A 21,799-nucleotide genomic window follows, 5' to 3' on the forward strand; every position below is an offset into this window, starting at 1 on the left:
ACCGCGGGGCTTCATGGACCCAGAGATCATTATGACTCTGTGGGGCCTGATGGAACCATGGAGACCATTCCGACCCTTCAGGGCCTGGTGTCACCAAGGGGGCATTGTGACACCTCAGGGCCTCCTGGAAGCAAGGGACCATTGGGACACTGTGGGGCCCCATGGAACTGAGGGAACATGGAACAGGTCTGGCTGGCTTGGCCTCCCAAAGGGCTGCCTCTCATCAGCTCCTGGAGCACTGGGGCTATGTGCTTTCCTTGCTATGGGAAAGAACCATCCATCTTTTCAGATGCCCATTGTCAAAACTGTTATCCTCCCTAAAATATTTCCTATATGCAAGGGTATCTCCCAGAAAAAAACCTGCCAGCTCTAGCTGGCCTTTGCCTCTTGTGGTCACCTCTCATCTGCCCCTGAATCACTGGGGCTCTCTTCCTTCCTTCCTCTGGAAAAGAATCAGCCTTCTGGTCCAGGGTCCATGGCGAAAATTAGTTTGGCCTCCCAAATTCCATATATCCAAGGATTGCTCCCAGACAAAAGTAGCCAGGACAGATAGGTCAGGCTGTTCCTGTCCTCTGGTGATTTTCTTAGACTATAAGCTGAATGTTTTCATTTGAAAATACCTTGGAGAGAGCCCAGAGATCTCCCAAGGTGGGATTTTGAGGCCTCAGGCACATGACCACTACACATGAAAAAAGGAGCTCTGTGCTTCGTGCTGTTGTGGTGGTTTTCTATCATGGAAGTGATGTCCTGAAAGAAGCTTCTAGAAGTTTCTTCTTTGATAAAAACCAATCAGTAATTAGCTTTGAGAGCTGACAATCTGTTAAACCACTAAGCAAACTGCAGACGCCTCTGTGCAGACACAAGTTAAAGATGAGAAAGCCTGGCTGGGTCTCTCTCCCTCCTGGCCCCAAAGAGGTGCCAAGGCTGGCCCAGCCCCGTCTCAGCCTTCTGGCCTGGCTGCTGAGATCCTGGCCCTGCCCCAGTGCGGCCCAGCCTGACACAGCCCCAGCGCAGCCGCTGCAGAAACCTCCATGGGAAAACAGCTCCGGCCGCAAGGACCGAGCCCGGCCGGGCTCACGGAACCATCTGCAGCCCCCAGCAGATATTGACTCTGCCAGTGCTGCCATCCTCCCTCCAGTGAGAGAAAAGGACACAGGGCAGGCACACAGAGGAGCAACATGAAGACACCGAGGTCAGTGAAGAGGAAGTTGAGTCCCAGATGGGAGGGATGAGGAGATGCCCCCTTGATCTTGGGGCTGACATCCTCTGCTAAAGCTATGGAGAAGGATGTCATTGATACATCACTCTCTTTTTCCCTATTAGGCATTGAAAAGTATGGGGAAATGACTTGTTTCAGCAAAGGCCTCCATGCTAAAGTAAGCAAATCTTGAAGTACCTGTGATCCCATGAGAAGTTTGAAAAGAAAGACTGATGAGACCCTGTGCCCTCAGGGAGAGAAGAAGACCTCCGTTCCCGGAGATGAAGATGATTTCAGAAATAGATGAAGAGAACCTTTGCTTTTAAACAGCCCATCTTTAAACTAATACCCCATAAGTTAACATGGGCTATAAATACAGTTTTGGGAATAGCTGTGAAAATATGGGAGGGATTTGACAGTTACAGATTTTTCTGGGCAGCTGCTATTTGTGGAAATGAAAAGCCATGAGATAACTGTATTCTTGTGGAGAAGTCTCCATAACATTATCAAGAGGAACTTCCCTCCCGAAGTGAACTGACAGAAAATGTTAGCTTTGGTGTCTTTACATTGTCAGGTTGTATGGAGAGGGGAAGTGTTTTGAAAGTTTTGTTCTGATTCTTATTACTCTTTCCTTTAGTTACTGTTAATAAACTTTTCTTTAAAAGTTTAAACTTTTCTTTTGAAGTTCTGAACCTACTTTGACTTGCTCCTAATCCTATCTCAGAGCAGGAAATGAGTAAGCATATTCTAGTGAATGCGCTGGTAATTAGCCAACACTGAACCCACCACGCTAATTGATGCACTGGCCAAGAAATCTCAAACTGGCGAACCAAAACAACTAAAGAAATCTTGCTGATGAAATGCATTAGAGCAGAGGGAAATCAAGGCAGAGCCATGGTTTGTCAGGACTTGTTTGATCCTAATGAGCCCCGTGGTGCATTTGGAGCTGAGCCCTGGAACCTCAGGGCCTGAGAGGAGATTGCACAAACCTTTCCAGGAGTCAAAGTCAGAAGAAAACCACAAAGTGTCTCAAAGCATTAATGGGACCCACTCCTCATGGACTCCTTGGAGGAGAGAACTGAAGGTGAGGATTGAACAAAAATTTCTCAGAGACTCAAAATAGCAGAAACTCCCAGTGTGGAAAGGAAAATCCAAAGTACCTTAAAAACGTTGAGTATCTCAAAGTATTAACGAGCCCCACTGGGTGTCAGTACAAAGCTCTCCAGGGACTCGTTAAAGCAGATAATTTTGGCCATGATTGCACAAACCTCTCACAGAGTCTGTATCAAAGCAGAAACACCAAGTACCTTAAAAGAACTGAAGTACCTTGAAGCATTAATGAGCCCCACTGAGTATTGTTACTGACAAAGCCTCTCCAGGGACTAATTACAGCAGATAATTGGAGGCCATGATTGCAATAAGCTCTCAGAGACTGCAAGGCAAAAGCAAAGCCCAAAGTCCTTTGAAAAACCTGCAGTCCCTGGGAGCATGAAGGAACCCCCAGGGCCATTCCTGACCAAGGCTCCCCAGGGACTCCTTCCAGCAGATCCTTGAGGCCACTGGGATGTGGGCTAGGGGGGATGCTGAGGGCAGGACCAGGGGGTGACAGTGCCCAGCCTGGCTGGGGCTGTGCCAGGAGGTCCCAGGGCCTCAGGACAAGGTGTCTCCTCACAGCCCTTGGTGGCACAGACCCTGCTGTGCCCCAGGGCACCAAGACTTGGCTTCTCTTTGTCCCCACCTGTCATCAGTGCCTCCAGTTCTCTGCTCTGCCTGGGGCCTGGGGACACTTTCTCAGTGTGTCCCTCAGTGGGACCCATTAAAAGTCCAAGAAACTTTGGAGTTGGATTCCGACTTGGAGTTCTGGAGAGGTTTCTGCAGCTCCCTCTCAGGGCCTGATGTTCAGGGCCTGAGCACAAAGCCCCAGAGGGTCATTAAAGTCCTTGTGCTGTGTCTGTGCTGCTGAGCTGGGCCAGGCTCCTGGCACAGAGGGTGATCCTGGTAACCAAGCAGAGCTTCAAAAGCACATTTCTCTTGCTGAGCAGCTCTTCTCCCAGCCCAGCAGGGCTGGGGCACTGCCTGCAGCCAGCCCGGGCACAGCACAGAGGCACAGAGAGCTTCAATCAGTCAGGGCTGGGAAGGGGCTGAGAAGTGCCTGGGGCAGAATCACTGCCAGCCCTTGGCACAGGAACCTCTGGCTGCAGGACAATGCAGCTGCAGCTCCTGGAGAGATCTCCTAAAGCTGGAACATCCCAATGCCCACAGCCCCTGTGAGTGCATTCTCTGCTCATCTCCTGTGCAGAGCAGCCAGGGGTGCCCAGGGCTGTCCTGCAGAGCAGGGTCCTGCAGCCCAGGGCGCTGTGCTGGGCCAGGACTCTGCTGCCTGCCAGGGACAGCTCTCAGCCGGCCCTGGAGCTGCTCCCAGCGCTGGCCAGGAGCTGGGGGGGGAAGGAGCCACCCTGAGCAGGGCAGGTGCTGCTGCTGAGAGGGGCTGGGTGGGGCAGGGCTGCTCCCAGCTCCAGACCAGCCTGGCCACAGCTCCGGAGGGCACTTCCCAAAGAAGGTAAGCCTGGGATTGCTGTAAAGGTCAGGAGATTTCCTGAGAGTGTTTTCAATTTCCTGCTTGGATCAGGGTGGAAATGTTGGGGTGATGACATGAAGAATTTTGCTTTTCATATATTTGTCATATATTCACAGATCTGTAAATTACTATGATATAGTTATAAAACTATAATCCTTACCTAACTCTATTAAACTTTTAATTAACTATTTTAAACTACCATTATATAGTTAACATAATTTTAATCCTTAATTAACTCTAGTACATTTCCTAACCTTTTTCTTAGATTTTAGAACAATAAGCTACTGTCTAAATACATTCCTGAAATTCTGTATAGTCTTATTATCAGGAAGAGGACCTACAAGAACAACATTTTGGTTTTTGAATGTGAGCAGTGATAAGAAAAAGCTGGGCAAAGAAATCCTTGGACCTACTCCAATGGGTTGAGCCAGGGGCGTGTAACTGGAGCAACTGAATCTCCTATAGGACGTTCCTGTTAAATATCCTAATTAATCAACCTTAATGAATTGCTGAAATCAGGGTTTGATTGTTCCTCATCCCCACTGGGACACCTGGAAGCTTCAAATAAAGGTCTGGTTTTTCCTTTATTGTTTTAACACTGTTGCAAGGAGGGTTTTTTTCTTTTTTGATTTTAAAGAACAGGGGGATGAGAGAAGCTGAACAGGAATTGCAATCCCAGAATCACAGAACATTCTGAGTTGAAAGGGACACACAGGATCATCAAAGGAATGTTTGAACATTTACAGAGACTCCAGAACTGTGACTTTGGGTGGTCAGTCTCTCTGCTGGGAGCCTCCCAAAGGGCCTTCAGCCACTCCTCAGCCCTGGACAGCAGCAGCATCACCTCTGCAGGGCCCAGCAGGGCTCTCCTGAGCTGCCCTTGCCCAGCTGCACACAGAGCCTGCCCCAGCCAGGGCCCTGCACACAGGCAGGTTTCTGTAGGGCCGGGCCGAGGGCACACAGGGTGGGATGGGCTCTGTGAGCGCTGGCAGGGACAAGGCACCTCTCAGGAGGGAATGTCCAGGCCCAGGGAGGTGCTCAGGGAAGGAGAGGGGGCTGAGCAGAGCAGTGCTGGGGGAACAAGCCCATCCAGCCCCTCACCTTCCCTCAGCCACAGGGAATCCTTTGCCTCTCACATCTCTCAGTGGCAAACTCTGAGTGCAGCAGGAATGCTGGGGATTTCTGACCTCAGAGAGCCAGGAATGGTGTGTGGGTAGGAAAGCAATTCCTAAAATCAACTCCTGTCATCTATTTCCCTTAGAAGTGTGAGTGCAGATGGTACCAAGCCTTCCTGCAATAGGAATTATTCCCCTGACAAATCCTGAATATCCAGCCATGTCCCTCTGCCACATGGCTACAAACCCAGGGCAGCAGCGCAGGGATGGCTTCTCGAGAGTCCCCATGCTCAGGCCTGGCTGCTCCTGGCACACTCAGCCAGCACAACTGCAGCTCAGGCAGGGACCTGGGTGAAGGTTTTCCCAGAGCAGGAACAAGGGTGGGTGAGTTCCAGCAGGACAGTCTGCAGGGAATGGCCCAGGTTTGGCTCCAAGCAGCCTCTCCTGACTTGTCCCTGTCCTTTCTCCATGAACAGGTGCCCATGTGCAGCCACAGCAAATGTTCAACAGCAGCTCCATCAGCCACTTCCTCCTGCTGGCACTGGCAGACACGCGGCAGCTGCAGCTCCTGCACTTCTGCCTCTTCCTGGGCATCTCCCTGGCTGCCCTCCTGGGCAACGGCCTCATCCTCAGCGCCGTAGCCTGCGGCCACCACCTGCACACGCCCATGTTCTTCTTCCTGCTCAACCTGGCCCTCAGCGACCTGGGCTCCATCTGCACCACTGTCCCCAAAGCCATGCACAATTCCCTCTGGGACACCAGCACCATCTCCTACACAGGATGTGCTGCACAGCTCTTTTTCTTTGTCATCTTCATCTCAGCAGAGTTTTATCTCCTGACCATCATGAGCTATGACCGCTACGTGTCCATCTGCAAACCCCTGCACTACGGGACCCTCCTGGGCAGCAGAGCTTGTGCCCACATGGCAGCAGCTGCCTGGGCCAGTGCCTTTCTCAATGCTCTGCTGCACACAGCCAATATATTTTCCCTGCCCCTGTGCCATGGCAATAGCCTGGGACAGTTCTTCTGTGAAATCCCCCAGATCCTCAAGATCTCCTGCTCCAAATCCCACCTCAGGGAACTTGGGCTCATTGCTGTTAGTGTGTGTTTGGCATTTGGTTGTTTTGTGTTCATTGTTTTCTCCTATGTGCAGATCTTCAGGGCTGTGCTGAGGATCCCCTCTGAGCAGGGACGGCACAAAGCCTTTTCCACCTGCCTCCCTCACCTGGCTGTGGTCTCTCTGTTTATCAGCACTGGTGTATTTACCTACCTAAAGCCCCCCTCGATGTCCTCCCCATCCCTGGATCTGTCAGTGTCAGTTCTGTACTCGGTGGTGTCTCCAGCCCTGAACCCCCTCATCTACAGCCTGAGGAACCAGGAGCTCAAGGCTGCAGTGAGGAGACTGATGACTGGATGCTTTTGGGGACATTAAACTGCTGGCCAATTTCTCCAAATTACTTCGAATAAAAGTCAAATTTGATACTTCTTGTTGGTTTCATCTTGGAAGTTTTTGTTTTACATTTAATGTTGTCCACAAATAAATGCCATTCCTTGTGCCATTTCTCATTTTGTTTCACTCCACCTTTCCTGTACCCACAGACTGTGTCAATTAGGGGCTGCACTCTCAGTGACTTTAAAGGAACTAAAGGATATCCCAGCAGAGTTTTCTGCAGAGTTGCCCTTTTGCTGCCTTCTCTGGAGCTGCAGCAGCAATGTCTGTGTGCAGAGCTGGGGCAGATCAGTGCTGGCACAGCAGCTCTGCTCCTGCTGGCCACACCATTCCTGATCCAGGCCAGGAGCCATTGGCCTTCTTGGCCACCTGGGCACACGGCTGGCTCATGTCCAGCCTGCTGTCCATCAGTCTCTGCAGGTCCCTTTCTGCCTGGCTGCTGTCCAGCCCCTCTGTCCCCAGCCTGGAGCACTGCAGGGGTTGTTGTGGTCAAAGTGCAGGACCCGGCACTTGGACTTGTTAAACCTCACCTTGTTGGGTTTGGGACCTCTGCAGAGCCCTCCTACCCTCCAGCAGATCAACATTCTCTGCCAGCTTGGTGTCACCAGGGTTCCATGAAACCCCAGAGTGTCACAATGGTCTCCATGATTCCATGAGGCCTCCCAGAGTCACAATGTCCCTTTGGTTCCATGGGACCCCTTGGTGTCACAAAGTCCCTTGGATCCTTGGGCCCTGCAGTGTCACAGTGGCCCCTTGGTCCCCCAAGGCCCTGCAGTGTCACAGTGGATCTTTGGTTCCAGGAGGTGTCACAGTGCAGCAATGCTCTCCTTGGTTCCACGGTGTCACAATGGCCTCTTGGTCCCAAGGAGCACTCCGTTCCCAAAATTGCTTCCTTCATTCAACAAGTACTCGCATTGTCACAATGGCCTCTTGGTTATGCAAGGTGCCCTCATGTCATAGTGGTCTTTGTTGTTCACGAAGCCCCAGAGAGTAACACTGACCTCCTGGTTCAGTGCAGTGTCACTTGGCCTTGTAAAACCTCACCTTGTTGGATCCAGCCTGTCCAGGTCTCCATGTAGAGCCCTCCTACCCTCCAGCAGATCCATACTCACACCCAGTTTGGTGTCATCTGCAAATTTGATGATGGTGGACTCAGTCCCCTCATCCAGATCATCAGTGTAGATACTGAAATCCACGCTGGCTGGCTCTGACCCCTCGGCCGTCCTGCAGGTGCCCTGGGGTGGCACTCAAGGTGATCTGTTCCATAACATTGCCAGGCACCGTGCTCAGCCTGACAGGCCTGGAGCTCCCCAGCTCCTCCTTCCAGCCCTTCTTGGGGATGGGCTCACACTGGCACTTCCAGTGCTCTGGGACCTCCCTGGTGAGCCAGGACTGATGGTAAATGATGGAGAGCAGGTTGGGGAGCTCATCCACCAGCTCCCTCATCCCCCTAGGCTAGATTCCATCCCATGCACCTGTGAGAATCTGAGTGCTTCAGCTCATCACCAGCTGCTTCCTCCTGGATCACAGGGGGCTGTTCTGCTCCCTGTCCCCATCTACCAGCTCAGGAGAACACTTGTCCTGAGGACAACCTGTGTACTTGTTGAAAATTGAGACAAACAAGGTGTAAAATCGTTTAGCCTTTTCCTTCTCTTTAGTTACTTTATCTTTAGTTCCCTGTGTAGGAGCTGAGCTTGTGACCCCTTTATCTTTAGTTGTATTCTCCACTGCATCCAATAAAGAATAGAGATTCTCCTTCTCCCTGCCTTTGCTACAAAATTTTATGTAAAAGTTTTTTTTTTTTTTTACAGAAATCAACAGGTTAAGTTCTATTTGAGCTTTCACCTCTCTAATTGTCTTTCTGCATAGCCTAAGGGCATTGTAAAACACTTCCTGTGTTGCCACTCCTTTTTTCCTCTGAGTTCCCAGGAAAGCTGTATGGCAGCCAGGACAGTAATTTTCATCACTAGCCCATCTTTTGCCACACTGGGATAGGCAGCTCCTTCCCCGTTAAGACAGCTTTCTTGAAACATGTTCATCCTTCCTAAACCCCTTCTCTTTTAAGGGCAGCTTTTGTTTAAAATATCAGTACCTGATTCAGTACTCCCCAAATCAGAATCCTAAAAAGACCAAAGTCTGCCCTTCCTAATTCCAGTGTAGAAGATTTGTTGCTGCCCTCTGCAGAGCTTCCTGCCCTCCAGCACAGCCACACTCCCACCTGCTTGGTGTCACCTGGGAACTGACCGAGGCTGCCCTCTATCCCCTTGTCCAGATCAGCAATAAAGAGATGTAAATGGCCGGGCCAAAGTCTCCAGTTCTGGGGATGCCCCTGGATGTGACTCCATTCCTCAGCTGCTCTGAGTGCCAGGGCTTGGATGAGGGAAAAGGTGGGGTGGGTGTATGGAGGAAGTGTTTTTGATTGTCAGCTGTGAAAAGCCTTGATTTTCATATCTATTCAGACTGCATTAGGAGGTGCTGGGGATCAATAGCAACTGGACATTGCTGATCTCAATCTATCAACAGGAAAAGAAAATTTAACAGGAGAAAACTATTATCTTGGCATTGTTTTCAATATAGTGGATTCATCTTGAATAAACTTTTGAAAACTGTCTAATTAACCACAGAAGAATTGAAGAGTTTAATTATTCCCATGGGCTAGTCTTGTTTGGGTGTTTTGAACAACTGTTTATGAGCTTTCTCTCTGAATTCCTGAAGAAGAAGAGCTCAAGGAAGAAGAGGACTGTGGAGTAGTAAAATTCATCAGCAACCTCCAAGTGGCTGAGGATCCATCCCCATCAGAGCAGCAATGAGCAGAAATGGGCACAGCTTTGTGGCTGCCCCAGCTCTGGGATGGGCCCTGGGCCTGGAGCAGGAGCAGCTCTGGAGGGACCCAAGGCCGGGGCTCTTGTGCTGGCCTGGGCAGATGGGATGGCAGGAGGGGCTGCAGAGCTCTCAGCACCTCAGCCAGAGGGGAGCAGGGCAGCCAGGGAGCTCCTTTGGCCTTGGCCAAGCCCCTTCCCCCATGGTGGGGCTGAGTCCTGGCTGAGCTGCAGCTGCTGCTGTGCCCTTGGCAGGGGCTGAGGCCGTGGGGCAGTGCCCAGAGCAGCCTGGCCTGAGCAGAGCTGTGGGGCCAGAGCCGGCTGGGCTGTGCTGGGGAGAGGCCCTTGGTGCTGCCCAGAGCTCAGGGCAGCCGGCAGAGCTTGCAGGGAGCTGGGCTGGGCTGGGAGAGCCTGGCACAGAAACCATCAGTGTCCATCTCAGCCTGGCTGAGCGGGCAGGGGCAGGACTCAGCCCAGGCCTTGTGGGGCAGGGCCAGCGCCTGGGCAAGGCATTGAAAACAGGCAAGAGCCCGAGAGAGGAGGCTGCTCTGTGCCCTTGGGGCATGGACAGAGCAGGGAGGGGGCCCAAGACATTTGTCAGCGCCAGCCTCTGTCTGTGCCAGCCCTTGGCAGCCCTGGCTGCTGAGCCCAGCTCTGCCCTGGGCTGAGTTTGGCTGTGGCCCAGCTCCATCCTCCTGCGGGGCTCAGGGCCTGTTCCCGGCCATGACCAGCCCTGGCCGGCCTCTCTGCTGGCCCAGACGCCAGCAGAGCCCGGGGCAGGGCTGCCTGTGCAGCCCCACAGGTGCCACGGGCTCTGCAGGAGCTGGCAGAGGCTGCCCAGCAGGGAGGCCATGGGGCACAGAGCCCCAAGGCTGCCCAGGGCCCCACGGCACAGGGGCCGTGCCCAGCCGCAATGCTCCTGTCCTGGGCTGGGCTGCACAGGGGCTGTGGCACCATGGCTGGGCCAGTACAGGGCCACAAAGGGGCCACGCAGCCGCTGCCGGGGCTGGCAGCAAGGCCGGGCACAGACAAGGAATTGCTGAGCATGGCCTGCGCTGGCCAGGGCTGGCTGTGCCAAAGGCAGAGCTCAGCTGCCCTTGGGGGCTGCAGGAACACTCAGGAGCCCAAAGAGCCTCCATGGCTGTGCTGGAGACCAAGGCTGGAGCAGGGAAATGCAGGGCTGCTGAGCCATGGGGAGGGCATGGAATTCCAGCACACACCTCAGCTCTCTGATGGTCCCGGCACCGTGCTGGGCCCTGTTCCAGACTGGAGCAGAGCAGATGTTGATGGCACAGGAGCCCTGTGGGGCTGGCAGGGACCTGCAGCTTGCAAGGTGCTCTGCTCTCCCTCAGCTCCTCTCTGAGAGATCCAGCCCCAGCTCGGCACCTCAGGGCACAAGTGGCACTGCCTGGTCATGGGCACACAGCTGATGTCTGCCCTGAAAGGGGCACAGGTGTTAATACGTGTACATTTCATATTATACAGGGACATTTTTATTATCTGGGTCACTTACACTACTTTTAAGAAAGACCAATGTTTTCCCTCTAGGAACAGGAATTTCTTGGAAGTGTATTGATGTGAGAAGAAGAAATATTGATCTTTCCATCCTCTTGAGTCACCAATATTCTGTTTATTGCATCATCTCCCTCTTCCTTCAGGTGTTTCCAGCTGTCCTGTTTAAATGGCCATGTCTAAGGAAATCTGTTCACTAGACCAGCTCAATCTATGTCCTTCCTGTTGCTCCCAGATTTCCTCTTCTAGGTGCTCTCTCGTCATTCAAGGTCCTCTCAACTGACTGGCTTCATGCTTTGAGCTTCAAAGAGTTGTGCAGTCTTTCTGAAATTCAAATAAATATCACATTATTCAACACCTTACTTACATTTATATCTATCACAGAATTACCTTTTATGTCTTTGTCTAAAACTGCTCCTGTGCAGAAATTCCTTGGGCATGGGGGACATGTCAGATGCTGCTGGGACATCACAGAGAGTTGAGGGAAGAGCTGTGATGGTTATTAAACTGTTCAAATGTTCAACTTGTGTTTGTTGGCAAGAAACCTCTCTGTGCCTCTGAGTGTCACCAGTCCCTGAGCCCAAAGGACACAAACCTGATGAGTTGTGGTTCCCACTGCAGGGGCACTTGGACCTTGGCTCTGCACAGGAGAGCTCTTCATCCACTTTCCCTCTTTTCCTCCCTCTGGCCATGGAGGCAGCTCCTGACTTCAGCCTGTGACTCGTGTGTGCAAAGAGCAAATCTGGGCAGAATCGGGGCAGGGAGGGTTTGGGGGGACCTTGGGATCTGTGCTGGGCACAGAAGGTGTTTTCCATTGCTCTGAGACTGTCTGCTGTGCAAAGTGGATTTAATAGCCAGCAGAGGAATGGCTTTTGCATTTGATGGAGCTGTGCCTTCCCTTGGCTTTGTTGGCTGGCAATAAATGAACATCCCTCTGTGTCTGGGGCAGCTCCTTCTCCAAGGAAAGCAGGTGGGAGTTGGAGCCAAGGAGCTGAAACCTGCAGGTGCAGCCTGGGCTGGAGGGAGCTCAGATTTGCACAAGGCTGCTCTGAGTGCCAGGGCTTGGATGGGGGAAATGGTGGGGTGGGGGTAGGGACAGAGTCTGATGGATTGTCAGCCACAAAGGGTCTTGCTTTTCATAGCTATTCAAGCTGCATGAGGAGGCACTTGAATTCAGTGTCAGTTGGAGATTGCACATATCAATGTATTCATAGGGAATAAAAACCTAAACAGGACATGAAAAAATATTTTCTCACTGTCCTTTTAAATATACTGTATTCATTTTGAGTACACTTCTGAAATCTGTCTAATCAACCACAAAGGATTTGAAAACTTTAATTATTCTCAGAGGCTTGGCTTGTTAAGGTGTTCTGAATGTTAATGAGCCCTGGGGCACTGAATTCCTGAACTGAAGAGCTGAAGGCTGCACAAGCCTCTGGAGCAGTAAAATTCAGCAGCAGCCTCCAAGTTGCTGAGGATGTCAGCAGCCCCCACTGAGGCCATCCCTGCCCAGAGACCCTGGGGGAATGGGCAGACAAGGAGAGCGTCCCTGGGGCTGGGGCAGCAGAACTCAGAGGCACCAGCGGCTCCAGCTGGGAAATGGAGTGTGGGATGGGGCTGTGAAAGCCCTGCCTGGGCTGTGCCAAGCAGGACACACAAGCCCTGACCCCCACCCACTAAAAAACTCACTCAAGGAGACATTTAAAAGGAATTACAATTGTTTGTGTTCTCTGAGTTGGATGCACTGGAGAAATACCAACAAGAGATTCTCAGGAGCTCCAAACAACAAAGCAGCCATTACTGGGAACTTTAGGAAATCAGAGAAACTTTGGCAAAGGGTTTAATTTGATATTCAGTCAACAAAAAACACTTCTCAAAGCATTACTTTCCCCATTCAACCTCACAAACTCTAAGCCTGTTCAATTTAAGGTTAATCAAAATTTGCAGGAGGACAAAAATAGAAGTAGACACAGAAAGAGAGGAAAAATAAGATATAGAGAAGCACACACAGAGCTACCACCTCCTGGATTACAGCAGTGTTCAGATGGAAATTCCAAGTGGAGTAGGGTCCAGTTGTGTGCTTGCCTTGTGGTCAGCCTTAAATACCCCTTGGTGTTCTTGGGCCCTTCCCCAGCTGGAACTTGGGGTCATTTGGTCACTCAGGAGCTGGGCTGCGGCTCCAGAGGTGGCTGTGGAGCATTGCCTGTGCTGTGCCAGGGACTGGCAGACACTGCTGGGCTGGGATAGAGGCTCTGGGGGGATTGGGGTTCCAGGGCAGGGCAAGGCTGGACCTGCCCCTTCCTCCCCCACACGCGAAATCTTTCCAGCCAGCAATCTCCTCCAGTGTGTCTCAACAGGCAATGTTGAAGGTGGAACCCCAATTCCGGCCATAGGCACCTGGACAAGAAGGACAGTTCTTTTCCATAGGAAGGAAAGCCCAGAGCCCCAGTGTTCTGAAGGGAGGTGAGAGCCTCACTAGGCCAAGGCCAGCCAGAATTGTCAGTAATGGCAGATTTTTCTGGGACCAGCCTTTGGATATAGGGAATTTTGGAGGTAGAACCCCAATCTCAGCCATGGGCACCAGGAGAAGCTGGAAAGTTCTTTCCCATAGGAAGGAAAGCACAGAGCCTTCTCCAGTGTTTTGGGGACAGATGAGAGGTCACCCTCATGAAACCATTGCCAGCCAGACTTCTCATGGCAATATTCCTATGGGAGCAATCCCTGGATAAAAGGAAATTTGGAGGTGAAATCTGAATTCTGGCCATGTGTGCCTGGAGAAGAATGAGAGTTCTTTTCCATAGTAAGGAAAGCACAGAGCCCCAGTGCTCCAGCAGCTGAGGAGAGGCAGCCCTTGGAATGCCAACATCAGCCAGACCTGTCAGGTGAACCCTGGGAGGCCAAGCCACCCAGACCTGTTCCATGTTCCCTCGCTTCCATGGGGTCCCACGGTGTCCCAATGGTCCCTCACTTCCAGGAGGCCCTGAGGTGTCACAATGCCCCCTTGGTGACACCAGGCCCTGAAGGGTCCCAATGGTCTCCATGGTTCCATCAGGCCCGACAGAGTCATGATGGTCTCTGGGTCCATGAAGCCCCGTGGTGTCACCATGGCCCCTTGGTTCCATGGGCTCCAGTGGTGCCACAATGATCCCCTTGGTTCCATGAGGTGCCCACAGTGTCACAGTGATCTCCATGGGAAGGAAAGAACCAAGCCCCAGTGTGGCAAGGGGCAGCCAGAGTTGATGGTACTGGCAGATTTTGGCTGGGAGCAACCGTTGGATATAGGGAATTTTAGAGGTGGAATCCCAATTTCAGACATGGACATTCAGAGGAGCAGGATGATTCTTTCCATAGGAAGCAATGGACATAACACCAGTGTTTGAGGAGCAGATGAAAGGTAGTCATTAGAGGCTGAGGCCAGCCAGACCTCTCTGTCCTGGTAGCTTTTGTCTGAAAGCAACCCTTGGATATAGGGTATTTGGAGGTGGAATGCCATTTTTGGCCATTTTTGCATAGATAAGAATGACGGTTCTTTTCCATAGGAAGGAAAGCACAGAGCCCCAGTGTTTCAAAGGCAGATGAGAGGCAGCCCCCATGGGTCCAAGGGCAGCCAGACCTGTCTGTCCTGGCTGATTTCACTTGGGAGCAATCCTTGCATGTACAGAGTTTTGGAGGTGGAATCGCGGTTTTAACCATGGGTGCCTGGACAGAAATTCTTTCCATTAGGAAGGAAAGCACAGAGCCCCAGTGTTTCAGAGGCACATGAGTGCCAGCCTTCAGGAGGCCAAGGCCAGCCAGATTGTGTTTCCTGGCATGAGTTTTCTGGGAGCTATCCTTGGATATAGGGAATTCTGGAGGCAGATCCCCAATTTTTGTCATGGGTGCCTAGTTGAAGTGGATGTTTTTTCCCCATAATAAAGAAAAGCACATGGTCACAGTATTTGAAAGGCAGATAAGAGGTGGCCCTTGGGTGGCCAAGGCAGCCAGATCTGTCTCAGACCTGGCAGATTTCATCTGGGAACAATCTTCGTATATAAGGAAATTTGAAGGAATCCAAATTTCGGCCCTGGGTCCTTGGAGGAGAAGGACAGTTCTCTCCCATAGGAAGGAAAGCCCAGAGCCCCAGTGCTTCAGGGGAGATGAGAAGCAGCCCTCGACATGCCAAGGTCACCCGGACCTGTCAGATGGTCCCCAGGAGGCCCAGCCAGCCAGACCTGTTCCGTGTTCCCTTGGTTCCATGGACCCCACAGTGTCACAATGGTCTCCTTGGTTCCATGAGGCCTTGGAGTGTCACAATGTTCCCCTTGATTCTGCAGTGTCACAATGGCCCCGTGCTTCCATGAGGCCTTGCAATGTCACAATGGCTTCGTGGTTCCACAAAGCCCTGATGTGTCACAATGGCCCCTGGGCTCCGTGTGCCCTCGCTGTGTCACAGCGGCTCCTCTGTGACGCTGCGGCTGCACAAGGTCACCATGGACCCTTGCTTCCTTGGGGTCTCTGAGTTCACAATGGTCTCCTTGATTCCATGAGGCAGCACAGTGTCACAATGGCCCCTTGGTTCCATGAGGTTCCGTAGTGCCACCGTGGTGTCCTTGGACCTGCATTGTCACAACTGACCTGTGGTAATCACATATCCTCTGAGCAGAGAGAGAGCTCTCCCAGGAATTTCCTGGGAAGCTGTGAGAAGCTGTGAGAAAGCTCAGAGAAAAGAATGAGAAACAATTCTTATTTTCACTTGCTGCACCTGTTGTTGTGCACATGTGGAATGTGTTATGGAGATTTGTTTATCAAAGGGTGATTTCTAAATTGGTCAATGGTGATGGTGTTTGGATTTCAATTAACCAGTCTGGTCTGTCTGTATTGGACTGTCTGCAAGAGCGATGAGTGTTTCTAAGCAGTATAGTATAGGATAATGTAATAAAGTGATTGATCGCCTTCTGGAATCATGGAGTCAGTGCTAATTATTACAGGCTGGGGACGCCCTGCTACGATAGTTATCTAAGTCAATCTTCCCTTACCTCTGAATGCTGAACAGAATAGGCTTAACAGGCATAGCAGGAACACCAACCACTGTAGACCCAAAGAGCTGGCTGAGGAGTTGGGAGAAAACTTCCCCTGGTGTCATTTCCTCACAGTAGGTACCATTATTAAAGTAATTCCAAACACATACAGTTAGTGTGTGGTAGCCTTGAATCTGTGTGCCCACCGTCCAGAGGAAATTAAAAATCCATAAATTCCTCACCATATTAACCCATCAAACAAATTGATTATCAGCCAGATTTGCCATAGTTATAGGATGGGAAAAATGTAGCCACAACCATGTGCCACCCAAACCAGGGGAAGCTAGACCACATGGTGACACCTAACAAGGTTTCTATATCCAGTGCAACAAAAAAAAAAAATTATGTTACTCAAGAATTGTTATTCTTATTTCACCCTGTTTCTCTCAATGCCCTCAGGCTGCACATCAGGTGCCAAAACTGGTCTTGGTTTACAAGACAGGTGTCTGCTAGGGAAGGCAGCAAAAAGCCTCCTGTGGAATGGAGAATGTAAACCCCTCCCTCCAAATTATTAGAATCATGAAATCAAGGGGCTCTCAGGCAGGCAAAGATATGGGAATAGGAATGTCAGCTCTTTCCTAGTGTGTATAACAAAGCCAACAAGCAGCAGCAGCTGCGGCACGAACAGCAAACAGAGCAGAGCCCAGTCCCGGCCTTTGGGCCGTGGCGCTTTCCCTGCGGTGCAGTTCCGGGCACAGCCAGCAGGGGCGCTGTGGCTCCCGGGGCAGGGCAGGTGCGCTGACCCCCACGCGGCTGCAGGGGGCGCTCCGGCCGGGCTCGGCAGCGCGGGGCCATGGCGGCTTTGTCCGAAGGGGGAAGGGCTGGAGAGAGGCTTTGCTTCACAAACCCCGGGGCAGCCGGCTCCGGTGCCCCAGCAGGACTCTCAGAAAGCAGTCAGCTCGGTGCCCCAGCAGCACTGGCAAAAAGCAGTCAGCTGGGCTGGCAGGATGTCTCGGCAGGCAGGGGGTGAGGGGCTCCAAGCAGGGCAGGGAGAGCCCAGCTCAGGATCCTGGACACCAGAGCAGACAGGGATAGGTCTCTCTTTTAGTGGGGCAGGTGTAAATAAGGTCCCAGTTTAGTGGCTGTTCTCACAAGCAGAGGCTCACCCCAGGACAGAAGAAACAGCTCTGGCCCAGGCTCTGGCAGCAGCAGTGGAAACTCCCATCTCCAAGAGCAGCAGCTCCTCCCAAAATAAGGGATCAGCCGATAAACATCAGCCAATGATAAGGAACAAACAGAAAGGAAAAACCCAACCCCCAACACTGGTTTACAATTCCTAATGCTAAGGGAGAATTGTATAAAATTTTAATTCCACCTTTATAATTGTTTACATACGAGCTCTTGAATTGTCAGGGGTAGGGATTGGAACCTGCTGCTCCTAGGCTCCTCTCACAAAAAGAGGCTTAGAAAGGCTGGCGGTCCTTGGAGGTATTTGGGGATCTATAGGGGCTATTGGGGGTCCTTTCTGTGCCTCCTGACCTGACAGGAGCTTCTCTAATAAACTTTGCCTAAAGCTCCCAGTCTGCCCATGACAGGAGCCCCTGTGAGTGCCTGTGACATCCCGGCTCTTTGGCAGCCTGGGGACACTTAGAAAGTCCCCATGAAACCCCTCTGAGGGCCTGTCAAAATATCTGAACCTTAATAGGCAAACTGTCGGCTCTTAACTGAAAGGTTGGTGGTACAAGCCCAGCCAGGAATGCCATTTATGTCAGAATCTGTGGTATTTAAATGATCCCAAAATTGTAGAAAGTCCCTGTCTTTGAGCCCCTCTGCCAAAGAAGAAGCCATAATTCATCTGTGCTGTTTTCAAGGTGTTTATTCTTGCTTATCTATAACATGTTCTGTCTGACCTGCAGTAGGCCTTTCTTGCGGGGCAGCGTGCAGGGCTCTGCCCCTCAGTGGGAAGTTACAAACAATATATACCAGAAACTACCTGTGCTATATTTACAATAATGTGCCAATACCTACCACCTCTGTTGAACAATGTGTCCCCCGTCTAAACCAACAGAAAAATGCCAACACTGCAGTGAAACATAGAAGGCATGAAGAAGATGAAAAAGGACAGGACACACACGATTTCCTCCATCTTGCCTCCTTTGAACCCCTTACCTAGAATCCTAAAATTCTACTTTTGCACCCGTGTCACACTAATTATTACTCATGTCAAACACTCAGAGTGTGTAATTCATCCTGTAAGACTGAAAACTCTTTTCCATGGACAGAGATCACAGACAGTGTCTCTGGGGGCTCTGTACAGGGGGGTTCCTTACCCCCTTGCCAGGGTCCCAGACCTGCCAGGGCAGCCAGAGGGATGCCCTGGATTACCACAGCAAACCTCATCATGACCCATTGCTATGGTCAGTTTCCATGGCAACCATCACCATCCCCTGTTGCTATGGTCAGTTTCCATGGCAACCATCCCCAGCCCCTGTTGCTATGATCAGTTCCCATGTGTCATGGTTTGACACGGGAAGAGAATTTTTTTTTTTGAAAGGAAGAGGTCCATCCAGTCAGGGGTCAGGTTTGGATACTGACACTTGGGGTGACCAATTGAAGGTGGACACGCCTCTGAGAACACAGAGGGGTTAAAAGTGGAATTCCCAGGAGGACTCGTCCTTCTTTGGTTCCGGTCATCGCAAGGTACAGACTTCCCCTGCCCAGCCCAGGCTGGGTGGGGGAGGGGAGCCATGCGGCCTGCAGAGGTAGGCCAGGGGGTGAAGGATCGGGAACCGAGCTGGGCAAGCTCCTGCGGACGGAAGGGTGGAGAACATCTGGGATGTCTTTGTTCCCCCTCCCCTAAGCCAGAGGGAAAAGAGATAGAGAGCCAGCAGACACCTGGGAGTTTGCCGGCGGAGGAGAAGGAGAAGGCGGGGGGGAAGATGCCCAGCATGGGAGACTAGAGAAAGAGTCCTGGGCTGAGATTGCAGCTGTCCGGGGAGTCCGGGAATTTTAACCCTTTCCTGTGAAATGAAGGCTTTATGAAATATTACTCCTCCTGAATTTGAAGAAAAGAGAGACAGCCTGGGACCTCAGATGTTCAGAGAAGAAGGTTGGGGGCAGATGATAGAGTGGTTTTTGGCTGGACTCTGCTTGTTTACCATAGACTGAACCACTCTTTCTTTCAAGAGGGACTGCATTTTAGGGGGATGCACTGGTGAGCCAAGAGACCTTCTTCAGCAACTACCAGTTTTGGAGTGGACAGAGAGAGAGCTGAGGAGGGTGTGAGGATGCCCTCCATCTTCAGAGAAGAAGAGAAGGCAATCTCTTTCTTTGGACCCTCGGCCCCAGGGGAAAATGGGGGGGACTCTAGTCCCGAATTGTGATACTGGACTGTTGTTCCTGGTGGTCCTTGGCAAAGCATCCTTAAAGGGGCCCTATAAGCAGTCTCTGTCCATGCACGGTGGTGAGAGCACTGTGACATGGAGAGGAGAGTGTCACACTGGCCGGTGGGTCTGGGCAGTGCCACGTGTGACATGGAAACACAAGAGGTGGCAGCTGTGTTTCCTGGGGGTCTGTGGTGCAAGGGGGACTCCTCTCTTCCCCGATGGACTCAGTATTGATTATATTGAAGGGTGAAAACTTGATTAAGGATCCAAATGGGTCTCGCTGGGGTTTGGTGGAGTTGGGTGGAGGGAGGAAAAATGTTTTGGAAGGTTTTCATTTCGAATTCTTTGTGTTTTTTTCTTTCCTTTCTTTTCCTTTTATAGTAGTAGTAGTAGTAGTGTAATAAAGTTTTTTCCTTTGTTATTAAGTTTGGCCTGCTTTGCTGTGTTCTTGATCACATTTCACAGCATTTGATTGGTAAGTTGTATTTTCATGGGGCGCTGGCATTGTGCCAGCATCAAACCATGACACTTACTTGCCAGATTCTTCTGTGCCTTTGCTGCTAAGGTGTTTTTGTGCTGAAAGCAATAACTTCAATGAGAAAATAATTTCAACATGGGGTAAGAGCTTCTGACAGAGACCAAGTGTTGCCAGCAGTTGCTCCAGGTGCTCCTGCCAACAGCCCCTGCAGGCAGGAGCACAGCCCCCAGTGCACAGGGGTTTGGCTCCCTCTGGCACAGGAGCCCCTCAGGGGCACAGGTCTCTGGGGCAGGAGACAGGCACCAGCCCTGCCAGGGCTCAGGGGTGGCAGGTATGCTTGGGCAGGGACTGTGCCTCACCTGCTGGTGTCAGCGCTCCCCGGGCCCCAGGGCTCAGAGCAGCATTCCTGCCCTGGCCCACAGTTCCTTGTGTGTGCCACACCCGCGGGTTTAGGATGGCCACGGGTTGGGACGTGTTCCAAGGAGGCCGTGGCAGCTTCCGTGGAAGGTCCCGTTCCCTTCTCAGCGCGGCTGCGTCGGCAGCCCTGGGGGCTCCTTCTGCTGCCCTGAGCCCGCAGAGCAGGGCAGCGTTTGCTGATGGTCTGAGCCGTTCCTAAAGATCCTGTTGGGCTGTCTGACACTTGGGGCCAGGGATTCCTTCCAACCTGGGCCACTTTGGGGGGCTGGGGGTGGCCCCAGGGCAGGTGGCAGAGTGTGGAGGGGCCCTTTGTGACACGGTGCAGCATGGTCACCGTGGAATGGAACGGGACAGGGTATCCAAGGGCCCTTTGTGACACGGTGCAACATGGTCAGCGTGGAATGGAACGGGACAGGGTATCCAAGGGCCCTTTGTGACATGGTGCAGCATGGTCACCGTGGCATGGAACGGGACAGGGTATCCAAGGGCCCTTTGTGACACGCTGCAGCATGATATGGAGCTGGGAGTCCAAGGGCCCTTTGTGACACATGGTGACACAGGAGCTGGTGGTGACAGGACCATGCCACAGTGCTCCGAGCACGCTACAGGACAGGATGGGACAGAGCAGTGCTGTGAGGAGCCCCTGCACAGCGCACTCATTCGTGTCTGACCCGGAGCTTTTCCGAGGTGTTATTCCTGCAGCTGACCTCGAGGCCAGACCACAGGACTTGCTGACCTGTGGCCTTCCCAAGGCTTCTCTTCTGCAGGTGCCCTCGAGGGCAGAGTGTAGGACTTGGTGCCCCGGAGGCATCTCCCATCCCTGCTGCCGGTGCCCTCGAGGCCAGAGCACCATCCTTGACAGGAGTCTCCTGTCCTCGTGGCAGGAGCCCTCGAGACCAGAGCGCAGGACTTGCTGTCCTGAGCCTTCCTGAGGCTTCTCTCTTGAAGGTGCCTTCCAGGCACGAAAGCAGGACTTGCTGACTCGGAGTTTTCTGAGGCATCTCTCCTGCAAGTAGCCACAAATCCAGTCATGGACATGGAGCAGAGAGCCCTGAGAGTGCCCAAGCTGGCCTGGGTGGAGGAAGAGGGAGAAGGCCCTGGAGCTGCCCCTGCACACGAGACTGTGACACGGCAACAGAGTGCGAGGCACAGCTCCGGGTGCTCCCCGTGAACCTCAGCTCTGGGACCACTGCCTGCCCCAAGCTTCAGGGGCTGCAGGGGGAGCCCGGCTGGGCTCTGCCCTGGGGCCATCCTGCAGGGACAGCTGCACACAGGGAGCATTCCCTGCCACAAAGTGCCAAGCCAGGGCTGCAGGGCAGCTGCTCCAGCCCCGACTGCACTGCTGAGTGCTGTGCTCTGGGGCTGGGGCTCCCCGCACAGGGGACTGCACTGGTGTGCCAGAGGAGACAGAGAAGCTGCAGCTTCAGCCTAACTGAGGTGGGTGCGTGGGCTGGGAAGAGTGGGGAGGCTCAAGGGGATTCACAGAGCTCATCCTGCTGCAAGGACAAGGAAAAGGGAGCGGGAACTCAGCAGTGAGGAGAGCTGGGGGCTGGAGAGCAGCTCTGAATGACACTAAAATCCCACCGGACCTCTGAGACATTGCTGCTCCTCAGCCAGTGACAGGATGAGTCCCTAAGCCTGGGGCTCGGCCTTCCTCATGGTGAGGGGCACCAAGGAAGGCAACAGTGTGATGGAGACTGGAATGGGCTGGGAACTCACTGGGGGAAAAGAGGGAGCAGTAGGGAATTAAAAGGCAGGTGGGGAGAGAACAGTTCAGAGAAGAGGTGAGCTACAGCTTAAGCAAGCTGCAAAACGTCATTTGGGGTCATCCCAGACTGATTTCATTTCA

At 52.3% G+C, this 21,799-nt stretch overlaps 2 protein-coding genes across 2 annotated transcripts in view; one reads left to right on the forward strand and one right to left on the reverse strand.

Moving 5' to 3' along the window:
• The window catches only part of LOC140681480 (uncharacterized), a 1,248,316-nt gene that overhangs the window by 746,311 nt on the left and 480,206 nt on the right, over positions 1-21,799 (reverse strand).
• On the forward strand, positions 5,320-6,323 carry LOC140681447 (olfactory receptor 14J1-like). Its single transcript, XM_072921280.1, has one exon. It carries the CDS (start codon positions 5,391-5,393, stop codon positions 6,321-6,323), a length of 933 nt encoding a protein of 310 aa, XP_072777381.1. The 5' UTR covers positions 5,320-5,390.

This window comes from Taeniopygia guttata, chromosome 36, assembly GCF_048771995.1.
Source record: "Taeniopygia guttata chromosome 36, bTaeGut7.mat, whole genome shotgun sequence".
Taxonomy (NCBI): Eukaryota; Metazoa; Chordata; class Aves; order Passeriformes; family Estrildidae; genus Taeniopygia; species Taeniopygia guttata.